Source organism: Chlorocebus sabaeus, chromosome 2, assembly GCF_047675955.1.
Source record: "Chlorocebus sabaeus isolate Y175 chromosome 2, mChlSab1.0.hap1, whole genome shotgun sequence".
Taxonomy (NCBI): domain Eukaryota; kingdom Metazoa; phylum Chordata; class Mammalia; order Primates; family Cercopithecidae; genus Chlorocebus; species Chlorocebus sabaeus.
The window spans coordinates 54,450,887-54,470,996 of NC_132905.1; the positions used below are offsets into that span (position 1 = coordinate 54,450,887).

At 41.3% G+C, this 20,110-nt stretch overlaps 1 protein-coding gene across 5 annotated transcripts; it reads right to left on the bottom strand.

Moving 5' to 3' along the window:
* Positions 1-495: 495 nt before the first annotated feature.
* LOC103247046 (RNA-binding protein 39-like) lies at positions 496-18,826 on the bottom strand. 5 transcript variants are annotated; one of them, XM_073008489.1, is made up of 8 exons: positions 18,487-18,820; positions 17,473-17,536; positions 15,650-15,699; positions 7,670-7,864; positions 5,204-5,269; positions 5,054-5,107; positions 1,287-1,404; positions 496-645 (listed from the first exon to the last, which is right to left on the bottom strand). In XM_073008489.1, exons 2-8 carry the CDS (start codon positions 17,521-17,523, stop codon positions 640-642), a joined length of 540 nt encoding a protein of 179 aa, XP_072864590.1. In that variant the 5' UTR covers positions 17,524-17,536; positions 18,487-18,820; the 3' UTR covers positions 496-639. The 5 variants fall into 5 exon arrangements, with proteins under 5 accessions (XP_072864590.1, XP_072864597.1, XP_072864595.1 ...); XM_073008496.1 differs by lacking the exon at positions 5,204-5,269 and having other exon boundaries at positions 18,487-18,826; XM_073008494.1 differs by lacking the exon at positions 5,054-5,107 and having other exon boundaries at positions 18,487-18,822.
* Positions 18,827-20,110: the final 1,284 nt, after the last annotated feature.

Sequence of the window (20,110 nt, forward strand, 5' to 3'; positions counted from 1 at the left end):
TGTAATCTCAGCACTTTGGAAGGCTGAGGTAGGAGGATCACCTGAGGTCAGGAGTTCAAGACTAGCCTGGCCAACATGATGAAACCCCATCTCTACCAAAAATATAAAAAGTAGCTGAGTGTGCTGGCAGGCTCCTGTAATCCCAGCTACTCAGGAGGCTGAGGCAGGAGAATCACTTGAACCTGGGAGGTGGAGTCTGCAGTGAGCCGAGATCATGCCATTGCACTCCAGCCTGGTGATAGAGACTCCATCTCAAAAACAAAACAAAACAAAAGGCAAAATCATTACATTTCAAACACAAGAAGAAAAGATAGGATGACAGTCTTGAGAAAACTGTACCAATGTTAATGAAGGCAAAGTTAAAAAAAAGGTCCTGAGAACATCTGACTCAACGTAGTAAGTAGCAGTCACAGAACACAACAGCAGTATGCCATGCAACAAGAGGCTTTAAACACCATCAATAATCAAACTCTTAACCAACAAAAAAATTACCTGTGATGCCTGTACTATGATTGGCACTCCTAAAACTCGTTGGCCCGTTAATCCTATTGCTAGAGGCACTGAGCTAACATCAACGAACTCCACATAAGCAATTCCTTTGGAACGTCTTGAATTTCTGTCAGATATCATTCTCACATCTCAAACCTACGAAGAAAACACAGTTCTGTTTGTGCAATCATCCACTGTAAGCCATGTAGATATATTTCAAGTAGACATTAATGTTGAAGGATGAAGGCATTTTTAAAAATTTAATTGAGGCCAGGCACGGTGGCTCACGCCTGCAATCCTAGCACTTTGGGAGGCCAAGGCAGGCGGATCACGAGGTCAGGAGATCGAGACCATCCTGGCTAACACAGTGAAACCCCATCTCTACTAAAAATACAAAAAATTAGCTGGGCATGGTGGTGCGTGCCTGTAGTCCCAGCTACTCGGAGGCTGAGGCAGGAGAATGGTGTGAACCCAGGAGGCAGAGCTTGCAGTGAGCCGAGATGGTGCCACTGCACTCCAGCCTGGGCGACAAAGCAAGACTCCGTCTCAAAAAAAAAAAAAAAAAAAAAAATTTCATTGAAAAAGTAAATCTGTGGGACAATTCCTATATCCTATCTATATCTTTGAACCAATTTGTAGTAACATTTATCAACTTCAATACTATAAGATGCAAAATTTGTTTGTGGAAACATTACCATAAATAAATACTGGTACTAAATCAAATGAAATATTTGATGTTTAGATGTTTTCTCTTGTAATTTCTACCTACTTGAACTCCCTAAACAGGTTAAGATTACCTTTCCTACTGTAGAGAAAAACTCTTCCAAATCCCTTGGTCGAATTCTTGCCGCCAGCTGCATACAGAAGACTGTCCTTGCATCTCTTTCCTCAGGAGTTAAATTATCAATAGGTTCCCTAATAGAAGTAAAAAATATAAAATTAACTTCGTAACAGATTTTAAAATAATTTTTGTCTTTTTTATTTCTTCATATAGTTCAACAGTTTTTCAGGTGGTTTTTGGTTACATAGATGAGTTCTTTAGTGGTAAATTCTGAGTGTACCTGTCACCTGAGCAGTATACACTGTACCCTCAACTCCTTTCCCAACTCCACACCAATATTTTCATCTTTAGAAATCGGGTCTTGCTATGTTGCACAGGTTGGTCTTGAACTACTGAGCTCAAGCAATCCCTTTGTCCTAAACACCCCCATAGAGAAGGGGTTTCACCATGTTAGCTAGGCTGGTCTCAAACTCCTGACCTCAGATTATCCACCTGCCTTGGCCTCCCAAAGTGGTGGGATAACAGGTGTGAGCCACCACGCCTGGCCTAAAATAATTCTCAAACATGTTCAGCAAACAGAATAAGCTGGCCGGGCGCAGCGGCTCAAGCCTGTAATCCCAGCACTTTAGGAGGCCAAGACAGGCTGATCATGAGGTCAGGAGATCGAGATCATCCTGGCTAACATGGTGAAACCCCGTCTCTACTAAAAAAATACAAAAAACTAGCCGGGCGAGGTGGCGGGCGCCTGTAGTCCCAGCTACTCGGGAGGCTGAGGCAGGAGAATGGCGTAAACCCGGGAGGCGGAGCTTGCAGTGAGCTGAGATCCAACCACTGCACCCCAGCCTGGGCGACAGTGCAAGACTCCGTCTCAAAAAAAAAAAAAAAAAAACCAGAATAGGCTATGAAACTAGTTTGTCATATACCCAAGAACATTTTCCTTTCTTTTCTTTTATTTTTTTCCAGATGAAGACACTATGTTGGCCAGGCTGGTTTCAAACTTCTGACCTCAGGTGATCTGCCCGCCTCAGCCTCCCAAAGTACTGGGATTACAGGCGTGAGGCACCACACCCAGTCAGCCCAAGCCCATTTGCAGTAAGATCTATTGACCAAAAACGTCCATAAAGCTCAATGTAACTCAAATCCTTCTAAAGAATAAGGTTTACTGTTTCTTGTAATCACATCTTACATGTTAGTACAGAAGTCTACTGGCCTTACAATCTCACAAAGGGTAAAATTTTTCTTTTCTTTTTTTCTTTTTGAAATGGAATCTCACCGTCGCCCAGGCTGGAGTGCAGTGGTGCAATCTCGGCTAACTGCAACCTCTACCTCCAGGGCTCGAGCAATTCTCCTGCCTCAGACTCCCAAGTAGCTGGCACTACAGGCATGTGCCACCAAGCCTGGCTAATCTTCTGTATTTTTAGTAGAGATAGGATTTCAATGTGTTAGCTAGGATGGTCTCGATCTCCTGACCTTGATGATCTGCCTACCTCAGCCTCCCAAAGTACTGGGATTGCAGGCTTCAGCCACCACGCCTGGCCCAAAAGGGGTAATTTTTCTAAAGCAAGGGTCAACCAGAAGCCTGACAGTTTAACCACAGTCATAAAACATATCACCAGACCAATCACAAATGCCAGACTGATCCAAAATCAGTGTAATGGATGATCATTTACAACAAAACCATGTAATTGTAAAGTGAAATTAAGTTTGACAATCACAAATGGCAAACTTGAAGTGAAACCCTCAATGATTCTAAGAATTCTACTTTACAAATTGAGATACAGTGTCTATTAAGATCATCTCTGTTGCAAAATATCAATTAATATTTTAAGCCAATCCTTTAAGATGTAAGCCTAAACATGTTCTTTTCCATTTTTTGGACACTCTCAGGATGTATGGAGGATGAGGGGTGGTCACTTCACCTGTAAGATTTGTCACAAAAGCTTTTTGAGACGCAGTCTCACTCTGTCACCCAGGCTGGAGTGTAGTGGTGTGATCTTGGCTCATTGCAACCTCCAGCTCCTGGATTCAAGCAATTATCCTGCCTCTCCTCCCGAGTAACTGGGATTACAGGCACGTACCACCACATCTGGCTAATTTTTGTACTTTTAGTAGAGATGGGGTTTCACCATGTTCGTCAGGCTGGTTTCAATATCCTGACCTTATTGCTACAGGTGTGAGCCACCACGCCAGGCACAAAGCTTTTAAGGCCGGGAGTAGTGTGCAGATTGCTTGGCCCTGGATTTCAGACCAAACTGAACAACATGGCAAAACCTTGTCTCTTCAAAAAAAAAAAAAATAGAAAAATTAGCAGGGCATGGTGGCTGCACCTGTATAGTCCCAGCTACTCAGGAGGCTAAGTTGGGTGGGATAGCTTATGACCAGCCGTTAGAAACTGCAGTGAGCCATGATTTCGTCACTGCACTCTAGCCTGGGTGACAAAGTGAAATCCCGCCTCAAAATAAAAAAGTAAAAGCTTTTTGGCCGGGCGTCTCAAAAAAGAACAAATAAATAACCACAATGCTACCACCTGACAAAATATTCCTTGAACCAAAATGGTAGACTGAACAAATACAAGTCTCGCTCTGTCACCAGGCTAGAGTGCAGTGGCGCGATCTCAGTTCACTGCACCTTCGCCTCCCAGGTTCAAGTGATTCTCTCGCTTCAGCATCCCAAGGAGCTGGGACTACAGGTGTGCACCACCATGCCCAGTTAAATTTTGTATTTTCAGTAGAGACAGGATTTCACCATGTTGGCCAGACTGGTCTCGATCTCCTGACCCCGTGTCATCCACCCACCTCAGCCTCCCAAAGGGCTGGGATTACAGGCGTGAGCCACCACGCTCAGCCTACAATTCTTATTTTTAAAGAATAAAATAATCCATGTAAACATTTAAGAACCTAGGAGTAACAATTCAAATCACTAAGACTTTTGAGATGAAACAGTTTTCCTCAGGACAGCCAAACAGTAAAACTTACTCTTACAACTACTTCTCCACATGAGGTATTTCAAATAACTCATTATTTATTAATACCAAAGATAAATAAGTGTAAAGTGTTCTGTAACTGCTACGTTGCCAACACAAAGAAATGTATGACACGAATATGCTAATTACCCAGATTTGATCATTACACTGCATACATGTATCAAAATACAACTGTATCCCATAAATATACACAATCATATGTCCATTAAAAATAAGAAATGCAAAAAAAGCTTATTTTAATCAAAATAGGAAAATAAGATCACATTAAAATAACTTTAGGTTGGACGTGGTGGCTCCTGCTTGTAATCCCAGCACTTTGGGAGGCTGAGGCAGGCAGATCATGAGGTAGGTCAGGCATTCAACACTAGCCTGACCAACATGGTGAAACCCTGTCTCTACTAAAAACACAAAAATTTGCCGGGCATGGTGGCACATGCCTGTATAATCCCAGGTACACTTGGTAGGCTGAAGCAGGAGAATCACTTGAACCCAGGAGGCGGAGGTTGCAGTAAGCCAAGATTGCACTACTGCACTCCAGTCTGGGTGACTGAGTGAGACTCTTATCTCAAAATAAATAAATAAATAAATAAATAACTTTTGCTTCTTTTTAATTATATGAAATTAAAGTGAAAACTACTAAAAACTCAGTAGAAATTCACTTGACTTTAAAGTACTAGAACTGTAAAAGGAAGCAAAAGCAAGATTTAATATGGTCCAAATTACTAAATACCATCAAAGTTAACAGTACCATAAGCTGCAAAAGCTTTTTAAGAGCTAAAGGCTTTAAAGAAGAAAACTACCTCACAGGGCTCTTGTCTTTTCTGAATGGACTTTTGCTTTGGGAACGTCGTCTACTGCAAAGTTAAAAAGTTTCAGAAGTTATCCAAACAAGTACAGCATGTTACTTCCTTGAAAAACAATTTAAACAATTCAGAAGTATGTTTAAAAACCTTAATTTGATGCTATGAGGCAACCCAATCTTTCCTCGGATGGCACTGTTAAATTTTGGTCCGGAGCTAAAAAGGAAACACAAAATTACACTAGTTACAGGTTTAGGGTCTTGCTAAGATCGCATTCATGCGCTCTCCAGCAAGACTAACATTGTTTAGGCTGCTGCTTTTCCACCTCAGTTATGAAGAGGAAACAAAAATACTTAGATGTCTCTTAACTTTATCCCAGGCAAGCTGCCCTTGTATTTATCCATCCTGGACCACTGAGAGGTGCCAAGACCAAAGGTTACAGCCTCAAAATTTTTAGATTCTGAAAATGAACACACCCATTTTCAGACTATAAATATCTTTGTAAGCTATATATATATGTATATATATATACAGTCTTGAGAATTTAAAAAAAAAACAAAAAACAAAAACAAAAAACACACACACATATAAAAAATAAATCCCTCTGAACTTTCCTCACACCAGCAGTAACTATGGTTAACAATTTGGTGTGTATCCTCTCCTGGAAATGTATGTGTGTACATGTATGTACACAATTTTCATACAAGTCTTCTTTTTGAAAGGCTTTTAAAAACTAAAGTGAATTCTTTAGTCATGCAACTTAGGTATTCTCCCATTCACCAGTAACTCTTGGACAGCATGACACCACTTAACACACTATACTTCAGTTGTTTGTTGCAAAATATTCCATCGTGAAGATCTGAAGGTAATTTACGAATTCTATTGAAAAATTTTAAGGACTTGTCATGACTAACAGAGTGTTTTCAAAAAGATCACAAAGGTAATTATTCTGTAATAACAGTTTTTGTGACTCTTTAAAGACCAGGCTAACTTAAAGGGACTAGCCAGTTGTCCCTTAGTGCTCATCCTGCTATCTTATTCCAGAAGAACAGCAAAATAAATAAATATGTAGCGGCCTGTGATCCACACATTTGAATTAGTTTTCATGAACACTATGCCTACCTACAACATGCAAGTATTTCCAAATAAAACACTTTATATTAAATTGGTCCTTTGCAATTCAGACTAATGGTGATGACTGAGAATCATTTACTGGATGTATTAAAGTTCTCAAGTAATTAGTTATAAGCTATTTTCTTTCCCCTTTAATTATAAAATATTCTCAGTTACAGCCTCAAACCCAACATAAGAACTAAGTAATTTTCTATTAAAGTTAGGCCAGGATCCCAGTAAACAGAAAGTATTCATCACTCAAAAGGAATTAAGCTAATTCCTTTCCCCTCATTTAGTTCATACAGGTAAAAAGATTTAACATAATCCCATTTTAAGAATGCTCAGAATCTTGATAAATGGGACAAAAGCAGAGAATTTCCTAATGCTGCACAGCATTCAGAATTAAAATAGCATTGTGGTCCCATTTTCGGCTATTAAAAAGTTAATGAAATAAGCAGCTTGGAGGAATCCAGCATCATGCAGTTTAATTCTTTTTATTTTAAAGATAAAAGAGCCAGAATCAGAATTCATGTAATGCCAAAACATTTCATGAATCCATTAAGTCCTCTGAGCACTTTCATTTTCTTCTCATTCATTACTCATTAATAGCTTATCTGAAACTTGTTATCTCCTTAAAATGTTAGAAAACAAATGCTTAGCTTAGGGGGTTAAGTACCTTGCCCAAGTGATTCAAGTCTGTCTGTCTTTGAATTCCATCCTTAACCATTCAAATCTTAAAGTTAGAACGGCTATTTTTAATATATCCCAGAGTTTACAGCAGTGTGTTTATTAAGATGAATTAACCTCACAAAGCATTAAAGATTGCTATTCAATCCTTAGAACTGTAGGTGATTAATATATTTAATAACTGTAATAAATTTATTTCCAACTTTAAATATCCACATCCAAATTTCTAGTGACCTAATCTTCAAAACACTTTTAATTTAGAATACCTTTTACTATTAACAAACCTTAAATACAGATGAGCCCAAAAAAGAATCTTTATCAAGGAGCATACACAACAAATTCACAACTGGCCTGACATTTCAGCTAAAAACAGCCACAGTGACAAGATTTTTTACTTACTGTTAACTATACATGTGTAACTTTGTATTCATCAGAACTTTACAATTTTAAGTAAATATGTATTTAGCAAATACTGTAACAGCCCAGACACTGTTAAGCTTTCTCAAGTATTTGGGCACTACAATGTCATCTTTTTCAAGCACTCTAGTGCTTTCATCCAGTTTGCGCTGATTAGCATACAATTTAGAAACTTTGATAGTTTAACAGAAAATAATTGGTATGACTAGTAAAAGCAAATTTTTACTTGTCTATGCACTGTACTTTTCACTTTACTAGCATTCAATGCCAATATCCTTAATTCAATACTTTTTAACCAATCATTAAAAAAAATTTCACAATTCAAATCACTGAAGTTAATTGCTATATGAATACCCAGAGAATAACCCTCAAACCAAAATCGTAACTATAGTTACATACTAAGGACTTCTGTAGCGGCCTCTAAATCTTCGATCTCGACTTCTTGAGCGGCTCCGTCGCCTCTCTTTGCTTCTACTTCGCTTTCTTTCACGGCTTTTACTCTTTTTCCTTTCTCTATCTCTACTTCGCTTCCGTTCCTTACTTTTGCTTCTCTTTCGTTCATGACTACGACTTCTGCTCTTGCTTTTTTTCCTCCTGAGAAGTTAACAAATTCGCCATTATCATGCTTGCTTAAGAACCCACCATAATATACTACCTTTTATGGTCAGAATCATATTTTTATCCTTTCATATTTTTGGCTAGTTTTACTATGATACAATGCTACATAATTACACTTAAAAAAAAAAAAATCTGTAATCCCAGCACCCTGGTAGGCCAAGGCAGGTGGATCACAAGGTCAGGAGCTGAAGACCAGCCTGGCCAATGTGGTGAAACTCTGTCCCTAACAAAAATATAAAAATTAGCCGGGCATGGTACCGTGCACCTGAGTCCCAGCTACTAGGGAGGCTAAGGCAGGAGAACTGGGAGGCTAAGGCAGGAGAACTGCTCGAAGCCGGGAGGCGGAGGTTGCAATGAGCCAAGATTCTGACACTGCACTCCAGCCTGGGCGACAGAGTAAGACTCTGTCCAAAAAAAAAAAAAAATTGCTACGTATGGTAAGCAATATCCCTTTTGCCTTATATTAACATTACTGAAAATCAGCAGACAAGACATTACTTGAAAGACACCATCCTCTACGACTAGGAACTGCAACGATCTCCTGAGTTAGCTACAGCTTCAACAAGGAAAAGGGCTTGTTGGCAATACAAATCAAAATGTGAACCTTTAAATGTAGTTTGTCATATAAAAGGCCAACAAAAGCATTACTGTAATCTGCAAGATACATTAATAAAACAAACTTACAATACAATATGTTCACATTTAAGTACTACTACTGGTTCATTTATAAAAATTTTCATCAAATATAGTAATTTACCATTAAGTCCATTTTGCCCCCATTTACATATGGAAATATTTAATACGTTCAAAGGGTCACATAGACAGCAACATTTTGGTTTTCATGGGCAAAACCGTAATGACAAAGGACAGTAAGAATTAATGAAGGCCAGTGCAGTGGCTCACGCCTGTAATCCCAACCCTTTGGGAGGCCAAGGCGGACAGATCACTTGAGGTCAGGAGTTTGAGACCAGCCCAGTCAACATGGTGAAATCCCCTCTCAACCAAAAATATAAAAATTAGCCAGGCCTGGTGGTACATGCTGGTAATCGCAGCTACTTGGGAGGCTGAGGCAGGAGAACCGCTTGAACCCAGGAGATGGAAGTTGCAGTGAGCTGAGACCACGCCATTGCACTCCAGCCTGGGCAAAAAAGAGCAAAACTCCATTTGAAAAAACAAAAAAACAAAAAAAACCCAAGTGCAGTGGCTCACACCTGTAATCTCAGCACTTTGGGAGGTTGAGGTAGGGATCACCTGAGGTCAGGAGTTCAAGACCAGCCTGGTCAACATGGTGAAATCCCATCTCTACTAAAAAAATGCAAAAAGTAGCGGGTCGTGGTGGCACAGGCCTGTAGTCCCAGCTACTGCGTAGGCTGAGGCAGGAGAATTGCTTGAACCTGGGAGGCAGAGGTTGGAGCAAACCGGTATCATACCACTGTACTCCAGCCTGGGCAACAGAGCAAAACTGTCTCCAAAAACAAAAAGAAAAAGAACTAATGCATTAAAATACATTTTGACATTCCTAGACTTGAATATGACCATTTCAATACTTCCTGAAGTTACAAAGAATATACCAGAAAATGGAGTATGCCATTTTTAAGCTAGTTTATAGAAGCCTGTGGGATGCAATCAAAACCAATGATCAACTTGACCTTCACAGATCTTTTTAAAATCTCAAACTAAAAACCAAAAAAACCAGTCATATCTTTCTGTTCACTTCTGTAGTCTTTACAGTATACTACCCATTCATAATTAAATCTTTTAATCTATACCTGCGTCATCACCCAAATTTTAGAGGTGCCTTCAGATATTTCAATATAAACTGAAAAACATTTCAAAATCAATTTATTTCACTAAAATGTCAATTTGTAGTGGCTTAATGATTAAACATTTTGACAATTCTGTATTTGGATATGTAATTGTTTACTCCTTTTCAAAGCAAAGTTACGTATCATAAGAGCAACTGAGGTCTGCCTCAGAGAACCTGTAAGCAGGTCATCTTTAGAGTGCATTGAAAATAGAAAATGAAGACACCCACCTTCTGGAATCTTGAAACCCACACTCCAATCACAAGGAGATGTAGAGCTTTCCAAGGAGGCAGAAAGTTTGTCTAAAATTTCAAGATAATCCACCTGACTGTCAGAAATGTATATGCTAGGTAGCACATGACAGAAAATTAGGCTACACTCATTATTTATATAGAACTCATCAAAGCCACGCCCAGATGGGCAACAGGTAACACTCCAATTTTGTTGCCTGAAAAACCTAACACTATCTCTGTGACACTATTCTAATTATAGAATTCTGTGAGATTTCTAAAACCTGAAGTCCTAAATATAATCCATTAGGGAACAAGGTAAAAAGTAACTCCATCCCCCTAAAAAACAAAGTTTTTGTTCTGCTCATAGATGGGCTATAGCAAGAGAGGCAACCAACCTATTTACCTCTCATAGGACCCAAAACTTATTCTGCCAAAAGAAAATACTTGAAAATTGGAGAGCTAATTTTAACTTAAGGTCTTCTAGGACTTTTTGTATAAACAAGTCCCCAACCACATCTGAAGGCAACCCCAGGCAGGTAAAAAGACAGCAACATATTAAGACATTCAGAAAATACAATCTTTTGCATAAAAGCCCAGAGAAAGCTATATGGGTGCAAGAAATCAGTATACTTCCAGTTTCAAAGGGCATTTATTACATGAACTAAAGAAGGGTTATCGAAATCCACACTAATAGTCAAATCCTGTTACAACTTAAAAGGGACTTTCCAAAGTCTTTAATGGCAGTGAAATTTTGTACTGAACATCATTGAAGTAAATGGTCCACTGGGCTGGGCCTTTGGACTTTTTGGTTATATGGCCTCTGCAGTAAAGGTGTTTTGCTATAACTGGATTTGACCTCTTCCATGTAAGAAGATCTAAATTTTAAATGCAAAGTATTCTGGAAAAAAAAAAAAAAATAGAAGTCATTTATTCCAAACTTTATAGATAATCCACACCACAGTAGCCAATATATTTCCACTGTGTCACTTCAATGTTAAATTTTATTGAGTAATTCTCTAAAGAGCTTAACGGAATGGACACTGATTTAGAGTTTGCAAAACTGGTTACTCTAACAAATAATATTCCCATGAGAGCAAGCTCACGCACTTAAGATGCATACCTTGACGTATGCAAAAACTCAGGTTCATAGCTCTTCAAAAAATAGGTTGACAACCAGTTTGTGTCACAATAAACTTTATTCCTATTCTAGGATACAACGAAGCGTATGTTGAGAATCAAAATTACACAATTAAAAAAAAATGTATACTCAGTCAACTGTTTCTCAGTACACGCCATTTTTCTACTACCTAACAAACTATACCTCAATGTGGCTTAAGACAATGAAGTTTTAGAATGAAAAATGCAACGTGGCACTTTCCTTTGGTTAAGAAATTTAATTTAGTTAAAGGTTAAAGCAAAGACACAATGTTTTATATCTATATTTAAATACAAAAATTTTCTTCCAGGTAACTTTAAAATTAATTTGAAACATAAAGTTCCTTCAGAAATTAAGAGTCCTGATTGAACAAAGGAGCCATTTACTTATCAACTATAACTGACGAGAAGTCTGACTGGAAAGTATTTTAAGATAACCAAAGTGTTTTGAAAGGATCTTCCCTTAGACAATCTCACGGTTAAAGAAATTGTCCATTCTTCTATTTAGTCCTGTGGGACTCCACATTAGATAAAGGCCACCGAATATCACACATGGAGAACCTGATGCTCAGCTTCCTTATAAAAGCTTGTAGCCTTAATCAACTCATATACAGAATAAAAACAAGAAGAAACCAGAAGTGACCTTAGTGGCAAAGGGTGACACGAGACAATGGTACAATAACGAAGGTCTGTACCCAAAAGTCTATGTTTTCATCCTTCTGGCATTTGAAGTGATATCTTCAGCCACTAGGCCTGACACCTAGATTGGATAATTTATGTCAATTTATATGGATACATCTTCCCGGGTTTTCTTTTGATTAGAGAATTGCAAAATAGAAACATTAGAAAACCATTACTGTGGCAGAAGGTCTAAAACCAGACGACATAAACCATGCCTCTGGTTGGTTGCCTCAGACCACATCAAGACTAAACCCAATGTGATCCCCACAATTTCTTGTGTTTGGTGAAGAACTATAAATGACTCCCATCCAAGCTTACACCAGAAAAGAGGAGGACGTCTTCTACAAATTACATCATTTTTAACCTATTACCACATTATTTTAGGGGAACTACAAAAAAACATTGGCTTAGCAAGCACTGAATAAAGTTATATAAAACTTTCTCATCTATTTTATGAAATTTTATCAACCTACCTAACACAATGTAGTGAGAACGACTGAGGCATTTACTATGAAGCATTTAGGGATTTTAGGAGGAAAAGAGCCAAAAAGAAATCAAGTGGCTATTTTTCTCTCATTTTTCATTTATGTAAGGTCATAAGTATGACAGATTTTTATGTTTGAGACGGAGTCTCGCTCTGTCTCCAGGCTGGAGTGCAATGGCACGATCTCGGCTCACTGCAACCTCCACTTTCCAGGTTCAAATGACTCTCCTGCCTCAGCCTCCCAAGTAGCTGGGACTACAAGTGTGCACCACGATGCTCAGCTAATTTTTGTATTTTTAGTAAGACAGGGTTTCACCATTTTGGTCAGGCTGGTCTCGAATTCCTGACCTCAGGTGATCTTGCCTCAGCATTCCAAAGTGCTGGGTCTAGGTGCTTCTACGTGGAGGACAGCCAAGTACGATCCCACAGGCAGTCTCTTAGTAAAGACGGGGTTTCGCCATGTTGGCCAGGATGGTCTCGATCTCTTGACGTTGTGATCCGCCCGCCTCGGCCTCCTAAAGTGCTGGGATTACATGTGTGAGCCATCGCGCCCAGCCCAGAGTTAAGACGGAGTCTCAGTTGGATCCGTGGCTCACGCCTGTAATTCCAGCACTCTGGGAGGCCGAGGCAGGTAGATCAACTGAGGTCAGGAGTTCAAGACCAGCCTAGCCAATATGGTGAAACCCTGTCTCTACTAAAAATACAAAACTTGGCTGGGCATGGTGGCTCATGTCTGTGATCCCAGCACTTTGGCAGGCCGAGGAGGGTGGATCACGAGGTCAGGAGTTGAAGACCAGCCTGGCCAGGATGGTGAAACCCCATCTCCACTAAAACTACAAAAATTAGCCAGGTACGGTGGCAGGCACCTGTAATCCCAGCGGCTGGGGAGGCTGAGGCGGGCGGATCACGAGGTCAGGAGATCAAGACCATTCTGGCTAACACGGTGAAATCCCGTCTCTATTAAAAAAATACAAAAAAAATTAGCCGGGCATGGTAGCAGGCCCCTGTAGTCCCAGTTACTGGGGAGGCTGAGGCAGGAGAATGGCGTGAACCCGGGAGGCGGAGCTTGCAGTGAGCTGACACTGCGCCACTGCACTCCAGCCTGGGAGACAGAGCAAGACTCTGTCTCAAAAAAAAAAAAAAAAACAGAGTCTCACTCTGTGGTCTAGGCTGGAGTGCAGTGGTGCAACCTTGGCTCATTGCAACCTCTGCCTCTCGGGTTCAAGCAATTATCCTGCCACAGCCTCCTGGGGAGCCAGGACTACAGGCACGAGCCTCCATAATTTAGCTACTTTTTGTATTTTCAGGAGAGAGAGGGTCTCACCACGTTGGCCAGGCTGGTCTCAAACTCCTGGCCTCAAGTGATCTGCCTGCCTCGGCATCCCAGCATGCTGGGATTACAGCCATGAGCCACCACAGCTTGGCGGATAAAATGTTTTAAAATGGCACCATAGACTAATAAAACAATTTAATGTTTGCAACATGACCACATATTTAGAATCACTAACCTCAGAGCTAAAAGGAAACTTCAAAAACTGATAAAACCCAACCTTATAAAGTGGATCTCTTGGCCGGGCACGGGTGGCTCACACCTGTAACCCCAGCATGCTGGGAAGCCGAGGCAGGCAGGTAACCAAGTCAGAAGTTCAAGACCAGCCTGGGCAATATGGTGAAACCCCGTTCTTACTGAAAATACAAAAATCAGCCAGGCATGGTGGCGCGTGCCTGTATTCCCAGCTACTTGGGAGGCTGAGGCAGAAGAATCCCTTGGCGCCAGGTGCAATGGCTCACCCTTGTAATCCCAGCACTTTGGGAGGTCAAGGCAGGCGGATCATGAGGTCAAGAGTTCGAGACCAGCCTGGCCAACAGAGTGAAACCCCCTCTCTACTAAAAATACAAAACTCAGCCAGGCATGGTGGTGCACGCCTATAGTCCCAGCTACTTGGGAAGCTGAGGCAGAAGAACCTTTTAAACCCAGGTGGGGGCGGAGATTGTGATGAGTCGAGATTGCCCCACTGCACACCAGCCCGGGCAATAGAGCGAGATTATGTCTTTTTTTTAAAAAAAAAAAAAGGCTCACATCTATAATTCCAGCACTTTGGGAGGCCGAAGTGGGCGGATCAAGAGATCAGGAGATTGAGACCATCCTGGCTAACATAGTGAAACTCAGTCTCTACTAAAAATACAAAAAAATTAGCCAGGCGTGGTGGTGGGCGCCTGTAGTCCCAGCTACTCGGGAGGCTGAGGTAGGAGAATGGCATGAACCTGGGAGGCAAAGCTTGCAGTGAGCTGAGATCGCAGAAAAAAAAAAAAAAAAAAAGGCCGAGCGCAGTGGCTCACGCGTGTAATCCCAACACTTTGGGAGGCTACAGAGGGAGGATCATGAGGTCAGGAGATCGAGACCACGCTGGCTAACATGGTGAAACCCCAGATCTACTAAAAATACAAAAAAATTTAGCCAGGCGTGATGGCATGCACCAGTAGTCCCAGCTAATGAGAGGCTGAGGCAGGGGAATCGCTTGAATCCGGGGGGGGCAGTGGCAGCAGTGAGCAGAGATCACACCACTGCACTCCAGCATGCGTGACACTGAGAGACTCCATCTCAAAAGAAAAAAAAAAAAATTCAAAGAATCACTTGAACCCAGGAGGCGGAGGTTGCAATGAGCCCAAATTGTGCCACTGTACTCCAGCCTGGGCTACAGAGCAAGACTCCGTCTCAAAAGAAAAAAAAAAAAAGTGGATCTCGTCATGTCTGTTACTTAAGACTTTTCGTACACTGTTTTCTGTACTATAGTAGAGTTCTACAGAGTCACTCATCTTATCCAAATAAAGTATACAGATATATTCATAATTTCCAAAAACCCCACCCTGCTAAGTCTGGAGTTTGAAAGGCCTAAGATAATAAAAGCCACCTTAAGAAGTACTTAAGTATTCTGTTGCATCACTTCCAAAAGGGCCTTTGAGCAGCAAGGTGCAGAAATAATTCACAGCTTTGACTCCTTTGGCAATTTAGGGCAAACAATACTTTCCATGGCCTAGTTATCACCTAATTTAACTCTCCCTTTTAAGATCAATGGATATAATAGTTTTATCAGTAAGATAACCAAATATTAAACCAAAGTTAACAAATTTAAAACAAGACAACCTCTACTACAGAACTTGTCACCAGATTGTCATGATGGACTTGGAGGGGAAGGCATCTGAAACTATATTCTGAAATCTAAGCAAAAATCCACAGTTCCTCCAAGAGTTTATCCCAAAAGACAAAGAACCAATTCTCTAAAAGCAGCAAAAAAAAGTTTCCGAAGAGAACGTTGTATACTTCAGCCACAGGAACACAACTTAAGGTCTAAAACCACAAAAAAGTTCACCACCCTCCCCCAGGCCCCTTCTTAAAACTTACTTTTTGCTACGTTCTTCATGGCCGTTGGCACTGCTCAACTTGTTCTCATCCTAAGCAGGGTTGATAGAAGAACATCATTAGGACGAAGTGGTAACATTTCAAGTTGTCAAAGGGTAAAGGGAACAGGAATAAGAAAATACAAAACAATTTTAAAACTAATTATTCATTTAAAGTTTAACATGGAAGGCTATAAAAAAATTTAGATGGGTATGTGTTTAACCACTTTGTTGCTTACATTTAAGTCATCAAGATACAAAAATAAAAAAATATTTCCATATTAACATGTTAAATTTTACTTTCTTATATAGTTTAGATATTAAGTTATCCAGATTTACAATGTTGAAGTGGTTAAATACAATTTCCATAAAACATGAAGTCCTGTTTTGAGTTTTATTCTATGTGCTATGGTCCCTTTGGTCAGTACCATGGCTCTATTTCTGCCTAAGCCCCAAATGGCCATGCTAGCAGCCAGCCACTATCGATTTCCTGTGACCGATGCCATTCCTGAGATCTTCGTCCATTTCCGTTGGAGGGTTGGGACTGTAAGAGCTTGATGCCACCTCTGTCACACATCTCGCCCTGAAGCAAACAGGGATTCACACTGCTTTAGTAATGTTGACTCCCAAGAACCCAAGAAAGTCAATTAATAATCCACCAAGTCCAGCCTAAACATTTCCTACTTCCATACCTGTTTACATGGAATTACATCCATGTTAAAAAAACTAAGATACAAGAATCTTAACATTAAAACAGAAAGTAGCTCTTCAAGAGTCTAAGCATTACAAAATTACATACACTATTTAAATCTATCAAGAATTCATCCAAATTGGTACCACATGGTCGTGCTATACAATCCAAAACAAATGTATTATTTTTAAAAGGTTTAGCAAAATGTTTATTTTAAAGTTTGATTACATCAGCTATAGGAGTAAAGTGCTAACTTACAAAGCTTACAGTTTGTGACACCAGTGATAATGCATGCATACTGCTATTTTCACCACCAACTGGTGAAACAATGAAAAGACAGTTTACTTTTACTGCGATACCGAAATGAGTCAAAGACTATATTAGCCAAAATAATTCCTTTGTTTTTTAGTGTGAAATACTATATGGCAGGGCCTAATTAAAAATAAAACAATATGGAGAACAGTAAAACAGTTATCAAGTGACTCTAAGCTGTGATACTGCCTCTTGTATTTTTTTTTTTTTTTTAATTTCTATTCAGGGATCCAAGAATTTTAGTAATTATTAACTGAGTAGCAGATTGCCACTGGACTGTTTAAGATTTACTATCACCAGTCTTACATAGATATATAAATTTTAAAATCTCACCCATTTCTTCTCCTAAGACTATTAGAAGATTTAACTTGCCATAGACTGGTTATGCTTTTTTATTCTTGGACCCCTGCTTTTTCCCAAACCACTACATTCACCTTTTTGCTATACCAAACTGGAGCTGGTAATTCTTAGTTGAGTCATTTTACCTAGGGGACCACGGTACAGCGATAAGTCACTCAATTACTACCTTATGATTGACAGTTCACACTGGAATCAAAGGTGAATTCATGGGAGTAGAGGTGAGATATCGTTAGGCAAGTCTACAAAGAGAGAGAGATGGGCATTTATTCATCACGCTGAAGTGAAACTACTGCACAATGTTATTACATCAATAGCATATATTTACTTTTGTAAGTTACACGTAATGCATCTCTGATAAGATAAATCAAGAGGGTTCCGGGGAGGTTAGTTTACATTTCAGCAGTAGTTTCGTGAATAATGCTAAATTAAGAAATTATAAACCTCACCGACATGTTTTTTCTTACCTTCTTGTAAGGAGCCTCAAGCATTGCTTCAATATCAATATCGTCTGCCATTTTCTCTAAACGCCTAGGAAAAGAACAAGACGATTCGGTGAGTAAACATTTTTATTTGTCTTTTTTTTTTTTTTTTTGATACGGAGTTTCGCTCTAGTTGCCCAGGCTGAAGTGCAGTGGCGCGATCTCGGCTCACTGCAAGCTCCGCCTCCCGGGTTCAAGCGATCCTCCTACCTCACCTCCCGAATAGCTGGGGTCACAGGCGCCTGCCACCACACCCGGCTAATTTTTGTATTTTTAATAGAGACGGGGTTTCACTATGTTGATGAGGTTAGTCTCGAACTCCTGACCTCAAGTGATCCGCCTGCCTCTACCTCCCAAAGTGCTGCGATTACAGGCGTGAGCCACCGCGGCCGGCCTGGTAAACGCTTTTCAAATCGACTGAATTTTCTCAGCCGACACACTGGAAAAGTTAAGAAAAACCTCCAAAAGCCCTACAATGAATGACTAAAGTGACACGCACTTTAACCAGGTTTGGCTTATGTAAGCAAATCCAAAACGCCTCTTACACCAAAGACACGAAAATGAAGACTTCAATGTCCAATATTTAAAACCCTGCTATCAACTCCAAAAACAGAAACTGGGAGACCCGAACGAGAGCGCCTCTGTCCGCGAAAAAACCCGCGCTGCCATTTTAGGGGCAAAGGGAAACTCCCTCCATTGGGAGGGGTTATGAGCCATGGCAGCGTTCAACTGGCGCCATGTTGGGAGGTCGCGGCCGGCCCAGGCCTCGAAGGAGACAGGTCACCAATCTACAGAGGCCTCTCAGAGGTCCCTGCCACCCCAAGAATCCAGACTATACCCGACCGGAAAATAAGGGCGCGGTCACTGAAACAGGGCCGATTTCTCGAAAACCACCCCTCACCCCGGTCGCTAAAGACCGCCAACAGCGCCCCTCAGCCCAAAAGGGAGCCAAACCTCGAGAAAGCTGGGATAATACGCGGGTCCGCAACACCCCTGTACCTGCTCCGGCTTTCGGACGCCTGTGGTGCTCGTCTTCGGGAAGAGACTTCCGTTGCTGCTGCTGCCGCCGCCGCCGCCGCTTCTGTTGCTACTGTTAAGCCCCTAGGCCCAGGCCGCGGAACCGCCCAGCCCGAATATCGGGCTCCAAGGACGGCTAGGCCCGAGCGAATCTTAAAAAAACAATGGAATTAGAGAAGCCCACGAGGGAGAGCAGGACGGCGGCTTCGGCAGCTCAGGATCCACCCCTGCGACAGTGACGGCAAGCTCCCTGAAATGGCGGCCGCTGCTTCCCTGTACTCACATTCACTAGCACACATACACACACACAAACACACGGCGCCTCACAGAGCCCTCAGCACGGGCTCTCGCGAGAAGCTGCCCCAAGCAGCAAATCGGAGAGGCCGAAGTATCGCGAGATCTAAGTATAGCTCCAGCGACTGTAGCCCAATCTCGCGCAATGATTGCGCCATAGACAGTCCCATCCCCCATTCAGAGAGGCGCCTTTCACTCCCACTTCGCGTAAGCACCTAAATCTCGCGAGACAGAGCGGGTCTCTAGGGTAAAGACAGTTGGTAGGCTACCTGTCAATCTTTCAGAGAACTCTTCGCTGAGTGGAGCTCCGCGGTCGCCTCTCCCTCGTGGCGCCTCTTCAAGGCCATCTGAAGATTCCCCCAGCACAGCCGACCGCCCCCGCTCCGGCCTCACGGATGGTTGTCAAGGTCGCCATAAGGCAACCTAGTCGTTATGGCGATAGGCTAAAACGGCGATCTTCAGATTATCCGCTAAGGGTGGAGACGAAGTGGAAAAGTGTATCAGAAGGCCAGAAGAGACCTTTAGGGGTAGGGGGAGAGGGGGAGATAATAAAAATAGGTTTCCTAGTCATTTGGAGCCAATGGCGCGGTCTGCACTGTCGATCTTTGAAACAACCTTGGAAATAGTGGAGGAAAGCAAAGAAAAGGTGGAGAAGATAAACTCTGCTTCCCTTGGCATGGAATCAGCTTTGTGCCCCGAATTTAATCACCTCTTGTGTCAGGGTTGCTACCGTTCCTTCAAAAAAGTTCCCCTTCCTGAATATTACTGAAGAATTTGGGGGGGAAAAAAACACCCCCCACTAAAAAAAGTCCCCCTTCCCCCTGGGACCTGGCTCCTCTCCCCTGAAGTCTTCCAGATGCCTGGTAATTAGAGCATGAATTAGCCACTGTTCTTTGGTCAGTACTGTGAGAGGTTTCCTCCTAGATGGTGGAAAAAAATTGGAAAGAACTCTTCAAAGCAAAATATCTTACCGTCTAATCTTAACGGTCTAATGATTGAGGGCAGAAAAGATTCGAAATGAGGCGCCTTGATTAGTGTAGCTAGGTGCTTCAACACTGTGTGACCTTGAACAAGCAAATTAACCTCAGAGCGGATTTTTCATTTCCTGATTTAAAAGAGGACATACTTAGTAGCTAGTCTAAGCTGCTTGAGCCTGAGGAAGGTAGATAATGCTCACTACTGAATTTTTAGAGGGTAGCAGGGCATGTCTGCCCAAGTGGACCCTAAGTAAATTGATGAATGAAGGCTCAGTAGGGCTATAGTGAAGATTAAACGATATAACGTCTGTAAAACGCCTGGCAAATATTTAATC